We start from the raw sequence: 17,945 nt of genomic DNA, 5'->3' as shown, positions 1-17,945 counted from the left end.
CGGGCCTTGTTAAATGTTCCAAACATTCGTTATACATTAACGTATCGTTATAAACGGATTTATATTCCCTTCGAATAAAACCACCAATGGATAATAATTCTGGGCATTTGTATTCAGGCCCTTCTAGCTAGGATATAACTAAGCTTTATTTATTTAAGTAAACGAGTGATCACCAGATACTTTGTACTTAAAACTAGTTTGTAAGACTCATAGACACTATGTTTATAAAACGATTGTGATGACTAAACTGTAATTATACACGAAAATATAAAAAAATATATTTACAATATTCCGTTGTTTTTCATTAGTCGAATAAGCGTGGCAAAGACAGAAAAAGACTAGAAGACTAGTAACTGTTTCCTTCTCCTGTAGAAAACAATTGTGAATAAATCCTCAAAAGTAAAACTCAAATACAAAAAAAACTCAGTTTAATAAATAATTCCTTATACCTACTTCCTTGTGAACTCCTAACTATATGCTGTTAAAATATTCCTTACTCGCCACATAGCCTCCAAAGTTCCTTGTTCTATGAAGACAGTATATCATCAGCGTTGAGTGTGGAGAAGGTGTGGTCTGCGAGTGGCTTGAGGAAGTCCCTGAGAGCCTCCTCCATGGGAGCCTGGAGATCATCCGTCAGTTTCTTCCAGTTCTCATTCAGGACTTGGTTTATTGTGTTACCTGGAAAAAGGTGATATTCAGTTTAGATTGATCTCATTAAATGTAATTTTGTTCACAGCATTTTAAATTAAATGAATAGTTAGCTTTCGTTACTAGAGATTCTTGAAGGCTATAAGATTATATAAATTTAAATCTGTCTGCATGACATTGGCAAAAACTGTATAGTATTCTTTTTCAGTCTACACTCCAATTTACTGCGCGACACTTTGGGGCGATTTTGACTGGGTGACCACAATGCCACTCAGTCAATTAGACAAAAGTTTGGTTATTTGAAAAGCATAGAAACAAAGCAAAAGTCAAGCAAACAAAAATGTTTCGAGAGCTAATATTGGTAACTAATGGTCTATCGTTTTTGTGATGCAGTCAAAACGTGCACTAAGACTTAAAGATATTTACTAGCTTACTGTATAAATCAGAGTCTACAAAATAAAAGAAAGCTGAATCGAACAGCAGCAGATCTCAATACTCACTAAGATCCCCATCACCACCGAACAGGTTCTCCAGCTTCATGGTGGCGGACTCCACGTGGAAGTTCACGTCCAGGTGCTTGCAGGTGAGCGCGTCCACGTCGTTGTGGCGCGGGGCACGACCCAGGACTATAGTCACTATCGCGCTTATGTCACCTGGATGGATGGAAAGGTTGGGTTGTTGAGAGAAATCCTCTTTGGAGAGTGTTTAGTCGTAATAACTCTTAATGAAGTAACCTGTTTGGTTCCCAGCTGATAGGCAATTAAGATTGGGGGATATTGACATGAGACTAAACACTTATATGTCCAGGGCCACTTCGGACCAATGTCTTCATCCTTTGTGAAGTCAGTCTCAAACTTAGTCAAAAACTCAGTCAGTCATTTTTTATTAGAGAGTTTCATGAAAATCTTTGATAGTCACCATATTTAGCAGAGAAGTCTCCCTCTCCCTCAATGGGTAACATGAGCAGCTGTCCCGATAACGTGTAGTGCCCCTTCATCCTCAGCTCGGGGATGTACAGCTTGGCGACCACTTTGTGCTTCTTTGAGTCCACCCTGGATAACGATGTAAAGAAAACTATAAGCAAACTGTATATTTTGCTGTGTTCGTTTCACCAGGAAAAGGTGTTTAATAAAAAAATCATTTAGGCAATAAAAAAATCAACAAACATCAACCCACTTAGAGGCTAAGATGTCTTTTAACTTTTCTTCGTTTACTGCAAACAGTAATTTTAGAATAAAATAATGATATAGTAAAAGCCAACGTATTACGTTTTAGCCTATCATTTAAAATACTGATTTTCAAACAGGAACAAATAACTAACTATGCCTAAAAGCTCAAAAAAATATGAAATTAATGAAACTATCAGAAACAGACCATGTACTTACTTAACATCCTGAACCCTCATTTTGGAGGGTCCTCTGACAGTGACGTTGGAGAAACTGGAGATGACAGTCAGGGCTCCTGAGGACTGCTGGATGGATAGTGCGGGGACCACCATAGGCTCACATGATGGGACGCCGAACTGAGGGACTCCTAAGACACACGTAATTTTATTTCATACCATTGTTATTTAAAAGACGTAAAAACAAGTATGTAAGAGTGAAATTGAAGAGAAATTGTTTAGAGAAATTCCGATTTTACTGCTAATCTTAACTTAATAATTTATTTATAGACAAGTACAGTCTCTCGTACACTGCAAAAAAAGTTATAGATATTAGGTTTCCAACCACACGTCGGATATTTTGTTAAAGAGAAATATTTGTATTTCTACCTGTTGCTAGTTGTGGGATGTAGGCGTTCAAGGCATCTTTCAGACATCCTCCAAGCGCTTTTTCCTCTCGAGGGCACACGAAGCTTCCAACTGAAACAATAAAAATATAAAATATGACTTACATTTTAAGACTTGAATTTTCAAAAAACCTATTTCAGGCAGACAAATAGTAAAGAAGGCTGTTTTGGCAAAGCCGCTGAACAATGATTATATTTATTTTGAGCGTTTCTCTGGCCAAAAATACAATACGCAATATTTATTATTAACTGAACATCTTTAATAAGAAATTTCCTTCAACTTACAATCTACCAAAATTATCAAAAAATTAAGAAGACCGATTTAAATACGAGTACTGCCTATAAAAGTAAGTAAAATGGCGTTGAAATGGTGTGGTTATGATTCTTTACCTTTAACTTTATCATGTAACATCCATTATTCGTGACATGTCATATCAATACTTTAATTGTTAGCTAGCTTTAAAGTCTCTAAGTAAGTTTATACTACGTTAAGCATACTCACAATTGACATATTCCTTGTCAAACCCGGCAGCACTCTGCACGACCACTAAGGACAACAAAAGCGACCACATTATACTTCTCACTATTAAAAAGTAAAAGATCAATTAGTTTCTCTAATTTAAATATATGAATGGACGTGATGATAAGGGTGTGTGTCAATCGTTGTCTGTTATCAGGTGACCATCGCTGATAGGGTGGCGCGTGGATAGATAGATGGAGATTTCAAGAGATTCTGTTACGCAATAGTCTCATAGAAATCAGCGATCATAAGGCAAAAGACCTTTCCCAGGCTAAGTATCTACTCAGCCTATGATGCCTGAGCACCTGTTTAAGCTCAACACAGTGTAGAAAAAGACTGGGCTGATGAATGCCTAGTTTTAGTAAATTCGCCTGAATATTGTATATCTATCTATACTAATATATAAAGCTGAAGAGTTTGTTTGTTTGAACGCGCTAATCTCAGGAACTACTGGTCCAAATTGAAAAATTCTTTTTGTGTTGAATAGACCATTAATCGAGGAAGGCTTTAGGCTATAAACCATCACGCTGCGACTAATAGGAGCGAAAATACAATGGAAAATGTGAAAAAAACAGGACGGGTATAAATCATCTATATCTATACTAATATATAAAGCTGAAGAGTTTGTTTGTTTGTTTGTTTGAACGCGCTAATCTCAGGAACTACTGGTCCAAATTGAAAAATTATTTTTGTGTTGAATAGACCATTAATCGAGGAAGGCTTTAGGCTATAAACCATCACGCTGCGACTAATAGGAGCGAAAATACAATGGAAAATGTGAAAAAAACAGGACGGGTATAAATCATCTATATCTATACTAATATATAAAGCTGAAGAGTTTGTTTGTTTGTTTGTTTGAACGCGCTAATCTCAGGAACTACTGGTCCAAATTGAAAAATTCTTTTTGTGTTGAATAGACCATTAATCGAGGAAGGCTTTAGGCTATAAACCATCACGCTGCGACTAATAGGAGCGAAAATACAATGGAAAATGTGAAAAAAAACAGGACGGGTATAAATCATAACTTATATCTTCTTCTACCCACGGGAACGAAGTCGCGGGCAACAGCTAGTTTCATAATAAAAAGGCCTCTTGCGATAAAACTGTGATAAACCATTCCTATATGTAATTCCTATTCCATTATTATTACGTTAAAATAGTCACTGAAGTCTCACAAACATTCAGTTAATTAGACTACAAATAAATAAATAAATAAATAAATGCGGACAACATCACATACATTGTTCTGAACCCAAAGAAAGTTGCTAAAGCACTTGTGTTATGGAATTCAGATACAACGAAGGTACCACAAACACCCAGACCCGAGACAATGTAGAAATGTGAATACATTGACTCAACCGGGGATCGAACCCGGGACCTCAGAGCTAGCGACACCTTGAAACCGGTGCGTACGCCACTCGACCACGGAGGTCGTCAACACACATACACACCTGAAAACCCACTAGGATCGAGTTCTCCTCATAGGGAGCTATGAGGAGATCCATTGCCACTACACAACATGTATCCACAAAAATATATTAGATACATTTATGAAAAATCATGCCTCACTATTGTATTACGTTTAACAACGGAACTGTAACCAATGTAATACCGTTAGATATAACAAATCTAATTAGACATCGTTCAACAAACAATCATAAATTAAGTGACAATGCAACTTGCAGTAAGCGGCGTCATAACAGGGGGTCTTTGACCCAAAAACCAAAGCTAAAACCGTCAATGAAATCTCAAACTTACTACTTTAAATTAAGGTTGATTTTGTTTTGTTAACTTGTTGATTGAGTGTCGTAAGGTTTACTTGGTGTGACGTAATTGAGGCTGACCGCGTGGCCCAGTCGGCGCGTGCGCATTGGCACACTTTAGGCAACTTACACAATAACCTATTTGTTGAAACATATCGTATATTTAAATCCATACTATTTAGCTAAGGACAAATAATAAAATTTGTCAAAACACCGTGAGGTAAAGAAAGCATTTCATTTGGGGGTCACTAATTAAGTAATATCAGATTAACGAGACAAGCGTTAAATATTTGCCTCATTGTTCATAATAATGTGTAGAATAAACAAAAAAACTATGAATTACAGATTAAACTTGAAGATTTAGCATTTTGTTGATATACTCCTTAGGTGTCAGTTAGGTAGTATCTTTGCATGATTTTGAATTGTGCATTTGTGTATCTACTCATTGTTTATATATCATGCCAAAATATACGAAAAAAACAGTTGAAAGTTTAAGGTTTTCGTGGCTCAGTTTAAACTCTTGCTTTTAATAAACGAAAGTGCACCCGTTGTGAACATGAAATATGATAGTCATGATAACAACTAAATATTAATCAGAACGTGAAGTTATAACAACCATAACATGTAATAAGCCTTATTGCATCAGTCAGTAATAAAAGGTTCTTATGTTCAAATAATTTATTAAATGTCAACAATACACGTGACATACATAAATACATAGCTTACAATATGACTAATAAATATGTGTTTATGCAAAACTACATTTTGATATAAAAAAAATAAAACAAAACACAAGCAACTGTTAAGCACACAGAAACAATTAGATTTTAATGAAACCAAGATAGGTATGTTTTTATGGAATGTCGTAAAGGCATGAAACATACTAAACACACACAGCATTTTCCAAACTATCACCTCAAATAAACGAATGACGTGTCTACGTAGGTACGTTAAAGTGATTTGTATTTGACAAAAGCTTTAATTACAACCTCATTTGAAAACAGCCTATAAAAAAACTAAATAAATAAGTTCTTATATCAAAATAAATTATTATTCAGTTACAATAAAAAAGTATTAACTGTAAGAAAACATTCATAAATTATTATTAGAGGGCCTACCATTTAATCTTAAAGAATGACAGCTGTAAAAACGGCACAGCACACTACATACACGGTAGTGAGCGCCATCAACGATAATCTTCTCTTTTCTCAGTCACAAACCGATCTTTGCCTGACTTAGATAGATAGTTAGAATAGATAGAATACTCTTAATTACACACCACACAAGTACAGGATTTTATACAAATGCATAGTTACATAGCGCGACAATGGGCGGTCTTATAACTAAAAGCGGTCTTTTACAACCTTTGGATGGACTAGATTCTAAAGGAGCAACATTTAGTTCGGAAATACCATATCAGGTCGGATGTGCTTGAGGAACTTATTGGAGATGTCTTCGAGCACCATCCCGAGGGCTGTCTCCACTGCCGGCTGGACCTCCTTCGCGATCTCCGTAGAGTGCATCTGAGAGATGTGGTCTGTTATCATTTCTGGAAGTAAAATAAACTCTTAAATAGTCACAAAGATTACAAGTAGTAGAAAAGTTAGCAATAAATGGAGTTCATTTTTTATCTAAATCAATTGCCATCCCTTAAGCTCTTTATCATAAAACTTTACGCGCACTCAAATAAAAAAAATACATTCATATGCATGGTTGACCTGAAAAGGTAGCAAGGTAGGAGGTGATATAGAGAGATGAGGATCTAGTTTTAGAGAGGATGTGCGACATGTGGTGTCGGTCTTACCCATTTCCCCCGTAGTTGAGTGTGCCTCCATCAGACTGGCCTTGAGAGGGCCGGTGCACTGCAAGTGTACAGATGCGTCTCGGATCACCATGCGCTTGTGCACTCTAGCCCCTAGTGCTTCTAGCGCCGCCGTGCATAACGCTGAACACAAATAATAAAAATAACAGCTATGTTCATAAAATTAAAAAGTAGGAAGTGAAATAGAAGAGTTTTATTAATTGAATATGAGCTTTTTTAAGAAAATCATACGTGAAAAATCCTTTTGAATGAATATATTATTATCATCGGTTGTTATAATATTAAGGATTCATTCTAACCCAAAAAGCATTCTACAAAAATCATGTTGGAATACACTCATGAAAATGACTGTACTGGGATACACTAGCGCCATCTATCGATAAAGAAAGGAAACTCACTGAAGTTAGCAGCCATCTTGCCGGTGGACTCGACGGGCAGCATTTGAAACTCGCCGAGCACGACGTAGTCGCCCGACATCACTAGGTGAGGGATGCTGATGTTTGCTGTCACCTTCAACTCTTCAGGGTACACGCTGAAGTCAACAAGACTAATTAATATCAAGTAGAGAGGGTCTTAGGTCTACTCTGTATTGGCATAATAGAATGAGTTATAAAGGTACCGGCAATAGAGGCGGCCATGGAGCCTTTGGTATGAAGTATATCACGCATTGGACCAATTTTATAAGTAACTTTAATGAACTTACTCCAACTTATTAAACGTGTAATTCGTGAGTCCTTCGAGAGTGACATCTGTCAACCAGGCGTCATATTTGAAGTGGTTCTTCGGCATGTTGTGCTGCCGCAGCCTGATGCTGGGGATCTTGAGGGGTTCCAGAGGCTGGATGTTGAGGGACGGCACTCCTTGAGCGAGGAGCTGGCGAGCCTGCTCCGCGATCCGCTGGATGCAGTCGGCTACGTTCGGGTCCGAGTAGTGGCATACTGACTTGGCTGCAGAAGTTGTTTTGGAATTTTGATTAGCTTCCTTGAGAGTAATGACAGCGACACGGGTAAATACATACATGCCATATTGAATTTTTTGTGTAAGGATGACAGCACAGTTTCTCAAAGTACTTCACCAAGTTTGACTTTACCAACTCAAACGTAGAAAGTAAAACAAAGAAAATGTCAATATTAGCAAACCTTAAACAGCAAATAGTTATTTTTTCAGCCGTTGCTATCCCTCTGCAGGGCAAAGAGCTTTCTTTGATTTTTTACACACTGTCCGGTCTATTACTCCCTCCTTTTTTTGTGGAAATACCTTCCCCTTGTTTCTATAGTTCTATTAACCCCCAAAAAAGTCACATTAACGAACTATCCTAAACGAGAATTCTCAAAAATAAATATAAAAGCTTACGTAATTCACTACTATCTCCATCTTCAGTCCCATTCCTGTTCAACCGTCTCCCAAACGCACAGTCCACACATATTACTATCAATATTAAAATTAACTTCAACAGATCCATGTCGAACCTTTTCCCTTTAGAGCTCACGCCTATCTAAGATATAGGATGAATACTTTACCTATATATTACCTTTGCTATTGTACGTACTTGCCATATGTGGAGTAGCCTCGGAACAGCTTTGAGGGCTAAATAGTGAATATTTTCTAGACATAAACATTGCTACATGCTTTTATGTTGGTCATTAATTACACAAGTCGGTAGATGAACTTGTAGGGTAAAGTCGCCTGTTACTGTTGTAAAAAAATGGTTAATTTTAATTGTGATAATAGTAACTGGTAGTCATGGCATTGCTTAAAAAAGAAAATGACAAAATATATTAACGAATTAAAACAATTCTTTATTTATTTATTAAACTGATCAATATTAATCCAGTTTGTTTAAAAAAGCATAGTAGCTTTTTTAGTGATGAATAGTTAAACTATAACTAGTTTAACTATTCATCAGTAGAATTAAAAGTACTGAACAACAAAATATTTTAATTTAAGTAATCAAATTAAACAATCTTAAAACATCCTTCCTGAATTTATTCTCCATGAGCAACTGAACCTGCAAAAGTATGGAAATCTTGATCTCTTAAACTGGATTAAAAACATAAACATTCATTTTATAATACAACAAACATTTATAAGTCTTTATCTTTGTTTACATTGCTCTACATACAGATTGTCAGGAGGCCAACCAGCTTTAAGTCATCCAATTTCATTTGCGGAAGCGAGATGGCAAATTCCACGGTGTAGAGCGGCATCACCCTTGCACAGCTACAATTGCCATGCATTAAGAGGTGGTAGGTGCCCAGGAAGTATATGTTACGGGTGGAAATAAAATAAGGAAAGAGAGGCGGTTAGCCCTGACCTCAAACCAGACAGAGACAGCTGAGGTCTTGACGCTCACTGGCATCCTTATTATGCACAAACGATTACTTTTAATCCTGGCGCTAATTTGTGTGAGAATTGTTGGATCTATTATATAAAGTGTAGTTGCGGGTGTTCTTGGACTAGTCTGGAAATAATTGCTAATATTTTCTAAAAACTATCTCCTTAGTTTTCGATTTTACGTTAAATACAACAAAATCGGTATTTCCAGTGCGAAGTTCTGAGGTAACAAACATAAAAAAAAATGATATCCTTCTCATTTTTGAAGTAGGTTGAAAAATTAACAAAACTAACTAAATTCTTTGTTAAAGTTATCGAAAGCAAAAATTAATATGTATGTTTCTACTTCTAGGTAAATCTTTCTAGTTATTTTGAGTTTAAGCACAACCTCCTGAAAGTATTAGCTGGCAAAAAATAAAATTGTCAACACGTTTAAGAAACAGGAGTACTAAAAATCACTTTCAAAATTCCTCAGGGAAACAAGAAAAACTACGACAATATTTTATCTTAATACTTTATTCATTAAAATTATTTTTAAATTTACAACCTTAATCTAATTAACAGCCTTTATGAAATAAAGCAGGTACGCGTATTATATTCTCTTGAGAGAAAATTATTGTCTCAATTTAACTCAACCTACTTTATACAACTGAGGGTGTACCATCATGTGTTTAAATAATATTGATATGGTTGTGGAAGCGTGACAGCGTTATACACGGCGTAGAGCGGCATCTCTTTCGCAACTACAATTGTATTACTTAAAGACATGGCGATAGGCCCCATGGACGGGAAAGTATTCAGTTTTCCCACGTTTTTCTTTGTTTGTCGTTCCTGTTGGCTTTTTGCAACTCAATTTGAGACACTTCTCGATTCGAGCAGGCTGAAATCATCAGGGTAACTTCAAACCCCATGGCAATGCAATTTACAACTATAAAAGTGTATGGATTGATTCTGATAAAATTTGATGAATGAAGTGACATTTAAAACGTGGGTCTTTAGATTTTTAAATCTAATAATTATAATTATTAATTCAACTACAACAGTATTGCGCCAACTTTGCTAATGTGACTGTAAAAGTGATCTACTTAATACAAACTAGATTTGTTTATGAAAGATTAAATAAATATGCATAACTAACTTACATCTAATGTTTCTTAACTTAACGCATGTGAGAGATTGCATAATTAGCCCATAATGTAATAATTACGTTATAATACCGGTGACAAACTAGTATATTTGTCATTTATTTGAAACAAATGCTAATTCATGTTGAAATGTTGGAGACTTTTATTAGTTTGTCACAACACCTTGTAATAAATATATCGTCTATTTAAATGGACAATTTCATCAGAACTTCGAGAAGTATCTTTAGTTACGAAAAATTACACTAAAGGCCTTTGCTAAAAATATATTTTCCTCTGCGTTATTTCAATGGTCCCCAAAAGCATTTTTAATCGACTTCCCGAATCAAAACTCTTTTTTTTCTCACACACGACATATGACGTATAAAAACGAAACGACAAAATGGCAAAAAGTGTTCCAAATTCAACGCTTTTAAAAGAATTTGTACAAACATCATTTGGATCCCGCCATTGTGTCGTCAGGAGGCCTACCGCCACCTCTTAAAGTAGCTACTGCATTTGTGGAAGCAGGATAGAACACACAACGTACAACCACATCTCTTTTACACAAAGGCGGTAACATCATTTTAAGAGGCATTTTAACCTATTAGGCGGCGGCCGCATCTTCTGTCAAAACTTCATTGATCGGTATGCTCCCTAAGATCTTGTTGACGAAGGCTTTGACCACTGCAGCGCTGGTCTCCTCAATCAACGGGTTAAGGATGTCCAGGACGACTCCTGGGCTGGAGTTGAAGAATGACGCTGCAGAGGCGGCTGTAGAAGATAAAGATAAGTTGTGAATCCTACGCTATGAAATCAGATTTAAAAAATCTGATGTGGCTTCTCAATCCTTACGGTCACGCTAGCTTTGCTGATCTATAAATGGACTTCCATGCCCAAACTTATAAGTTTGATAAAAGTTAAGGCTATGTTGGCTATGAACATTTTTCAAGGTTTTTGTACTTTTTCAACTATTCCAAGAGATTATTGAATAACAGTGAAGGAAAACGTTCTTCTTGAATGATAATCACTGCTGAATCTTTCAATATGATAGACGGATTTTGTCAAGCAGTAGGCTCAATAAGCAGTTACAAGATTTCAAAAGGAAATTAAAGATTAAGGACACAGCTGTAGTTAGGCATAATGTTTTGCAGACTAAATTGTTGTTGCAATTGCGAGTGGAAGGTCGTAAGCGTTTAGTAATAACAAACGTACTGCAACTTATCATTTACAACAATTATGTTGCAAATGATCTAATTTAGTTATCTGTTATAATTGTTATACACCTTTTATAAAGGACTGTATTTATCTGTAGCTTTTGAGTTAAAATAAATTAATATTTCACTTTTACTAGAAATGTATGACATGAAACTGTGAATCTATGAAATCTAACTGATTTAACAAAAACTGAATAAATGCTGTACATTTTAATTGCCTTCAAAGCTATAGAGTAATTGTTTGCTCAGTGCAGCACAAAAATACTCCATCAAAGCTAAAATGTCACTTATTGAAAAAGGACAAAAGCCTACTCTACTTTTTCTGACGTCGGTACTCACCAGCCAATGGTCTCTCGGTATCAGCGAATTCCACCTGTGCATGATTGATCCTGACTTTAGTGATGATCTTGTCAGCTTGAAGGTACTCCACGCCGTCTTTGGTGATGGGCTTCGCACTGCCCTTAGCATGGACTATGATGCCACCTGGAAACAAAGAGTTATAGTGTTACTTATAATATTGATTGGTCTATCTATCTTGTACATTTAAATTAATAAAACAATGATGGTACATCGTGACACACACATTCGTGGAAAACAAAGAAAAGGCCATGAAACCACCATTTCTTCTATATCTCATAGAGCGATAGAAGAAATTAGAAGAAGAATAAGAAATAGCTATAACTCTGTTTAAATAGCTATCTTTAAACTATATTGCTGTAAGTTGCTCTAAAGGATAGCTAAATAATTACATACAGATATACGATTATCTTATTCTTCGTCTCCAATGCTAAAATTTAATACCTTATAGTGCAACCTAGTCCCTATAAATGTTATGTCATTTACGTATTACATCTGCAAGTCAGTAAGGCTTGACCGTTAAGTTTTCCTCGTGGTCTAGATTCGATGAAACCAGATATTCGCCCATTTAGGTATCGCATGCATTTTCGCAATCAATGTATGTATTGAGGCAGTTGCATCTGGGTAATTGCTACCTGCGGATTAAACGGCACCCACTTACATAATGAAGAAGTAAAACATTGTATCGGATGTTTTGATTAACACAGAACTATAAAACTAAGAAAAATCGTGGTTTACTCTTTATCGGTGTCAAATTATTTGATCTGTTGAAAAACGAATCCCGACAAGGTACTTAGTAATGCATTGACTTAATCCCAAAGGTTTCCACTTAATTGATGCAATATAATTAACGCACTTGGTCATTAACAGTTTAATTTCACGATTAAACATTAAAATTACTTAAATCCGTTAAAGAAGATGATGTTCCTGACTCAATGACGTTTCACTAAGTACAATTGAAATTGTTCATTAAATCTACTCTAATAAATAAAATTAGACTGAAAAGGCAGTAAGTTTCAGATAATTTTAGTAAAGTAGTAAGAATAGAAAGTTTTTATTACGAAAAACGTATAATAAGCTTAACAGGAAAAAGGTAATTAAATGCCTGTGGTTGTGTACTTAACGCTATAATGTTTGCTTCAAACTAGAGACTAGGATAATCTGTTTCCAAAAGTTTAACTCTCGTGTATTATTACTGAAGTCAAGATCAATGAGTTGTTACTTACTGAAGTTTCCAAGCAGGCGTCCCTTGCCGTTGATGTCCAGGGTCAGGAGTCGGGAGCCCTTCACGTCGTAGTTGGCAGTCACCATCAACTTGGGCAGCACCAGCTTAATCTCCCCGACGTACTTGTTGTTCAGGTTAAATCTAGAAGTAGGAAAGAGAACGATTAGGATACACTAAATGATGAAGAAGGTATTAGGTAGGATAAACGTTTCTACTATTCAGAATGCATCAAATATTTTGTATAGTTATAAGTAAGCACGTCTTGTGTGGGAATATAATGCTTTATAGTCTATTTATACGTCTTGTTCGGTAAAGATAATGAGCCCATTGTAATTCAAGCGACATAGCTAAATAACTCTTGAAACAAAACCATTATTTGTAATGTCTATGTTTATCAAAACAAACCATAAATAAAAATCACGTCTAGAATAACTAATTTTTTGACCACCCAATGTGTCTATTTATTTAAGATAATTTATATAAGTTTAGGTCTGGGTTATATGCCGTCGCCTTGCACCGTAAATTACGTAGTATTAGAAAAAATATTTTAATTATTACCAAGACTTGTGCATCTGACTTGAGTGTTCGTTAAACCTCCTGAACACAAGGATTAAATTCTTTATTGTAACTTCAAAAAAAAAAACATGAGAGGAAAAAATAATCTTACTTCAGTTTTTCAATCTTGAAGTCACTGCCACCGAACGCCTTCGCTTGCTTCACAGTTGCTTTCAGCCTAAGGTTGGGAGCGGTCCTGTCCAGCTTCAGGGTCGGCACGGTGAAGGGGTCCAGCGGTGGGATGTTCACCTCCGGGATGCCTTGCTTGATGTATGGCCTCATACCTTCGATAGCGTCCAGGACACACTTGTCCAGTTGGGGATCGCTCCGCTTACATTTTGGAAAGTAATCAGCTGTGGACAAATGAAGATGGGAAAAATTAGATTTGGATCAAAATAGGAAAGTAAAACTAATGATGACATAACAATCTGAATGAAAAGTAAAGTTGCTCAAAGATAGAGTTTTTTATCTGTTGGGGATACAAAATACGCAAGTTAACTTAATTCAGAAACATCTTGAAATAAACATAATATATTTTCCTCCACCCTTCCTCTCCCAAATCCATCAGGGTCATTTGGAACCAGCCCACGCAGTAGGAGTTTAAATCAAATAAAAATCAAACAAAACATTGATCTAAAACTATTATTTGCAGAAGCTTGCAAAAAAGCCAGTATTGAGACATCATCATTTAATAGGCTAACGAATATCCTAGCAACAGATGCTGTAACATACAATTTGTGTGTGCATTCGACCGAGATGCCTATAGTCAGTTATTTAGCGACATTATCGTAACTGACAGGTTAGCCCCAAACTTTATAAGGTCCACGGTGAACGGGCACAGCCTTGGGCTAGATGCATTTCCTTTGCGTACAGTTAATTTCATACAGGTGATTTAACGCCTGAGTTTGTGGATTAATGACGTGAAGGTTTGTGGGAACCATACTTGGTATTGGGACTAACAATTAAGTTAATTAATTAATGAATTAACTAAATAAGAAATCGTCACTTATCCCTAAGCTAGGAATGAGAGTTCCAGGTGAATTGCAAATTTCCAATAGAAATCGTTTAGCCAAAGGTTACCACGCTAAACCTACTGTGTTGCCGGTTCTATCCCCACATAGGACAAGGGTTTGTATGATCCACAAATGCTTGTCCTAAATCTGTCTTTGTGCACGTGCCTTAAATATTTGTGGGAGAAATGTATTCGTAAGAGTGGTATTTTTATATTTTAAATTGGGTTCTGGTTTCCTGTTTTTTCGTGTCTTAGTTTTTCATTAAAATCAATCTTTGCATGTTAAAACGACTACCTTTGTTCTCTCTCAGTTAATTATCATTCTAGTGGTATCCCAGTACCTTGGTTCCGCCTCGCTTTACTGATGCTAATGAACTTCATCACACATTTAGATCACTTCCTTGTTCTCGGTCTTGTCGAGATATATTAATATAACAGGAACATGTAAAGTGGTAAGGTTTCCTTTTGTTTCAGGGAACCCAAAACTTTTTTTCTCCACCTCATATATAGAAGAGACGAAGAGTTAAACTGGTTTTACGGTTAAGGTGATTTCCAAGCCAAACAATTTTTTGTTTGATTTTAAAATTTACTAATTTATTGGTCTGAATTCTCAGTCATCCGATAGTAGTATACCCAGTAGTAGTACCTAATTATTTTCAGAAGAATAATGGCTGTGTACAAAAATCTATAAGTCTTGAGAATTCTACTTCTATCTAAAAGGTAGAATTTGAATTTGAAAATGATAACTGAATATTGAACGTGATAAAAAATAAATGAGAAAATAACATGAGTCTCAATTTAGAACCACACATTTCACTTGTTTTTAAAATTACGCAGTACGATTTACCAAAGCATCATTACAAATAATTTAGCATCCTATTGTTTGAATCAATAAAAAGTAAATTTCATATAAATATTCCCATCAGACCTCATACGCATTACCTATGTATTAAGCTTTAATAAAATTGCGTGCGCACGTAATGTGTTATAACAATATGTCTTTATATGCTTAAACATGAGTGTCCCACATATGATAATTTGGTCTTCTTAGCGGCTATTTCTCGTAAATATTTAACATTATATAGAGTGTATGTAAGTGGAGTATTGGATCGACAGTTCACAATTGAAAGTACTTTCAATATGACATAATAACTTGCGGTTTTGTTTTTTGTTGTTATTTGTGTATAGATATACCGGCCATTTGACCTCATTATTACCTATTTTAAGCCTAGATATAAATATTTATTTTACATACGTTTCGTATTTTGAATATATATTTTTTTTTGGATCGGATGCTTGTGTCTCTTTTTTGACCTGTTTGTTAGTATAACGAGAAAATTATTTTTCCATACGTTTGGCATTCTGAAAATACTTTTGTTTTAATTTTATTTGTCATTTTAGACAATAACTACAACACAGCGAAGTTATCTTCAGTATAGAAACAGGGAGAAATCCAGTGCTTAGTCTTGCAACAATCGGACCCAATTTTAACCGGTTTTAGGTCTAGCAAGTAGTCAAAACGGCATTCACATTGCGACCTTTGATTTTGACATTATTGCTATAATAAACGTTTATTTTCTCACCACAATATAAACACATTATATATGTACATTTTAGAATCTCATAAAAATAAAAGTACACAGTATATTGTGGGAGACTGGTGCCTAATCTAGGCTTTATTGGCCTGTATTTCAGGTCACCAGGTCTCCACCCTTTAGCTATTCATTGCTTTTTACAAACTAAAATTTGATTAAAATGACCCACTAGTGAAACATTAACATTCTGGTATTATTAATTCGCCAATCGACTACGACGGCTACAGAAATAATTAAATGTATAAAGTACAATACAACATCTTTAACTAAATGTCACTGCATGAACATAGCGGGAAATGACATTAGACCTATTACGTTTTATTACTTTAAACATGTTTGTGTATAGCCATCATTAAGCAGGTACATTTAGCAACAAAACTTTAAACAGAATCAAATGAATTTACTTATTGATGGCTATGTCTGAACCACATAAATCTTTGCTCTTTTTTTATCAATTTAATCCTTGTTTCGGGGAGGTCGTCGTAAACGTTTCAGTCACATGCACGAAGAGCAAGCATAGAACTTCTTGCCCCACGGGGATCGAACCAGCGATATACTACAGTGCATAGTATAGTTTTCGTGGTAATCTATACCAGTCGGCTGTACTTGGATATCGTGCTGAGCTACACCAGATTCACTGCAATTCAGTAGACTTCTACTGTTAAATCTAAGTACTTTATTTCCCATCATCATCACCAGCACATATTCGTCCACTGCTGGACAAAGGCCTCCCCAATTACACGCTATCGAGATCTATCTTCAGCTGCTTTATTTCCCATCCCTAATGAAATCAAAACTCATGGACTCAATCATTCATGAATTTATAAAGCTGTCAGTACAAGAAATTGAAGCATTTATAAATGAACATTAAAAAACTACTTAATATTTGGGTTCTGTTTACATAAACTGTGGTTGAAGTTGCAGTTACTGAGATGTGGTAACTGTTGTTAAGGCAATCTATGAAAACTACGCCGACATGAAATAGAGCGAAACGTCTTTTACTTAGAAAACGGATCTGCGAGTACTTTGTTTACAATCTAGATATTTAAGCAACAAATTGAAAGAATATGTCTGCTGTAAATTTTCAACCGACTTCAAATACCTTCTATTTGAAGGTTCTCAATTCGAAATTATTTTGATTTTTTCTGTTTGTTAGAACCTCAGTCTGGATGAATGATGAGTTTTTTATTTTTATTGACAGAGTAAACTTTTGTAAAACGTGATTTATGAGTATAAATTCGATAAGGGATAAATAAAGATATTGTATTTACTACTTACTTTATTGAATGATTCATAAATGTTATTAATTTATTATAATTATTAGATTATGGTAATTATATAGACCTGTTTAATATTTAAGGATGTGGTCACGGACCAATCGAAATTAATTTCCATTAAATGAGGCCCTGTTTTTATACAATTTAATAATGTTAGAACCTAATATCACAAATGAGGTTAGTTATATTTTTCAGATATAACTTCATTTGGTATCTCTACATAATATAATACGAAACCGGTGCAAGTATTAGAATTGCATGTTCAAAAATTATATTTTTATTAAGCACTGCTTGCCGGTTTCCAGTCGAAAACAGTGCGATACTGAATTTTACAAAAGTCAGTTTAGGATTCATGGCGGAAACCTTGTTCGGAAAGGGGTCTTTGTCTAACAGTGAAATAGGTTACCGGAATACCGTGATACAGTATGTTATAATATAATGAACAGAATGACATAATATCTTGACCACGAAATAAACACGTTATAAGAATTAAAAACGAGTACTTACGGGTCACTTTTGCAAAAACACTGAGAACACTTAACGAGAGAACTAAAAACACTTTCATATTGTCCGAGTTATAGAGGGTGTTCAGTAATTGGTGAGGTTGCAGCGACCGAGTGCCCGCGAGTGTGCGCCGGCGACGAATTAACTGATATTTGTAGTTGCGCGCGCGCCGCCCCCGAGATGCCGCGCTTGGGCAACCACGGGAAG

General features: G+C 35.5%; 2 protein-coding genes across 2 annotated transcripts; both read right to left on the bottom strand.

The window, feature by feature from the left end:
- Nucleotides 1–445: 445 nt before the first annotated feature.
- Nucleotides 446–17,945, bottom strand: LOC113493037. The gene is made up of 16 exons (XM_026870818.1): nucleotides 17,742–17,945; nucleotides 13,463–13,703; nucleotides 12,797–12,936; nucleotides 11,553–11,696; nucleotides 10,610–10,770; nucleotides 7,895–8,036; nucleotides 7,245–7,488; nucleotides 6,940–7,073; nucleotides 6,524–6,664; nucleotides 6,132–6,268; nucleotides 2,939–3,026; nucleotides 2,420–2,509; nucleotides 2,034–2,181; nucleotides 1,567–1,700; nucleotides 1,149–1,301; nucleotides 446–678 (listed from the first exon to the last, which is right to left on the bottom strand). The coding sequence occupies exons 1-16, from the start codon at nucleotides 17,797–17,799 to the stop codon at nucleotides 527–529; spliced, it is 2,307 nt and encodes a 768-aa protein (XP_026726619.1). The 5' UTR covers nucleotides 17,800–17,945; the 3' UTR covers nucleotides 446–526.
- Nucleotides 6,117–8,284, bottom strand: LOC113492898. The gene is made up of 5 exons (XM_026870614.1): nucleotides 7,895–8,284; nucleotides 7,245–7,488; nucleotides 6,940–7,073; nucleotides 6,524–6,664; nucleotides 6,117–6,268 (listed from the first exon to the last, which is right to left on the bottom strand). Exons 1-5 carry the CDS (start codon nucleotides 8,001–8,003, stop codon nucleotides 6,117–6,119), a joined length of 780 nt encoding a protein of 259 aa, XP_026726415.1. The 5' UTR covers nucleotides 8,004–8,284.

This window comes from Trichoplusia ni, chromosome 4 (genome assembly GCF_003590095.1).
Source record: "Trichoplusia ni isolate ovarian cell line Hi5 chromosome 4, tn1, whole genome shotgun sequence".
Taxonomy (NCBI): Eukaryota; Metazoa; Arthropoda; class Insecta; order Lepidoptera; family Noctuidae; genus Trichoplusia; species Trichoplusia ni.
The sequence above is the reverse complement of the archived record's forward strand: the minus strand, read 5'-3'. Positions and strand labels throughout refer to the sequence as shown.

Bases quoted from the DNA above. Each gene is read 5' to 3' on its own strand.
- LOC113492898 (XM_026870614.1), bottom strand. From the start codon at position 8,003: ATGGATCTGTTGAAGTTAATTTTAATATTGATAGTAATATGTGTGGAC. The intron at 6,665-6,939 runs GTGAGTTTCCTT...ATTTGTGTTCAG, and splicing joins CAAGATGGCTGCTAACTTCA to CGTTATGCACGGCGGCGCTA. The intron at 6,269-6,523 runs GTAAGACCGACA...TTTTACTTCCAG, and splicing joins CTCAACTACGGGGGAAATGG to AAATGATAACAGACCACATC.
- LOC113493037 (XM_026870818.1), bottom strand. From the start codon at position 17,799: ATGAAAGTGTTTTTAGTTCTCTCGTTAAGTGTTCTCAGTGTTTTTGCA. The intron at 6,269-6,523 runs GTAAGACCGACA...TTTTACTTCCAG, and splicing joins CTCAACTACGGGGGAAATGG to AAATGATAACAGACCACATC. The intron at 2,510-2,938 runs GTGAGTATGCTT...TTATTGTTTCAG, and splicing joins TGACAAGGAATATGTCAATT to TTGGAAGCTTCGTGTGCCCT.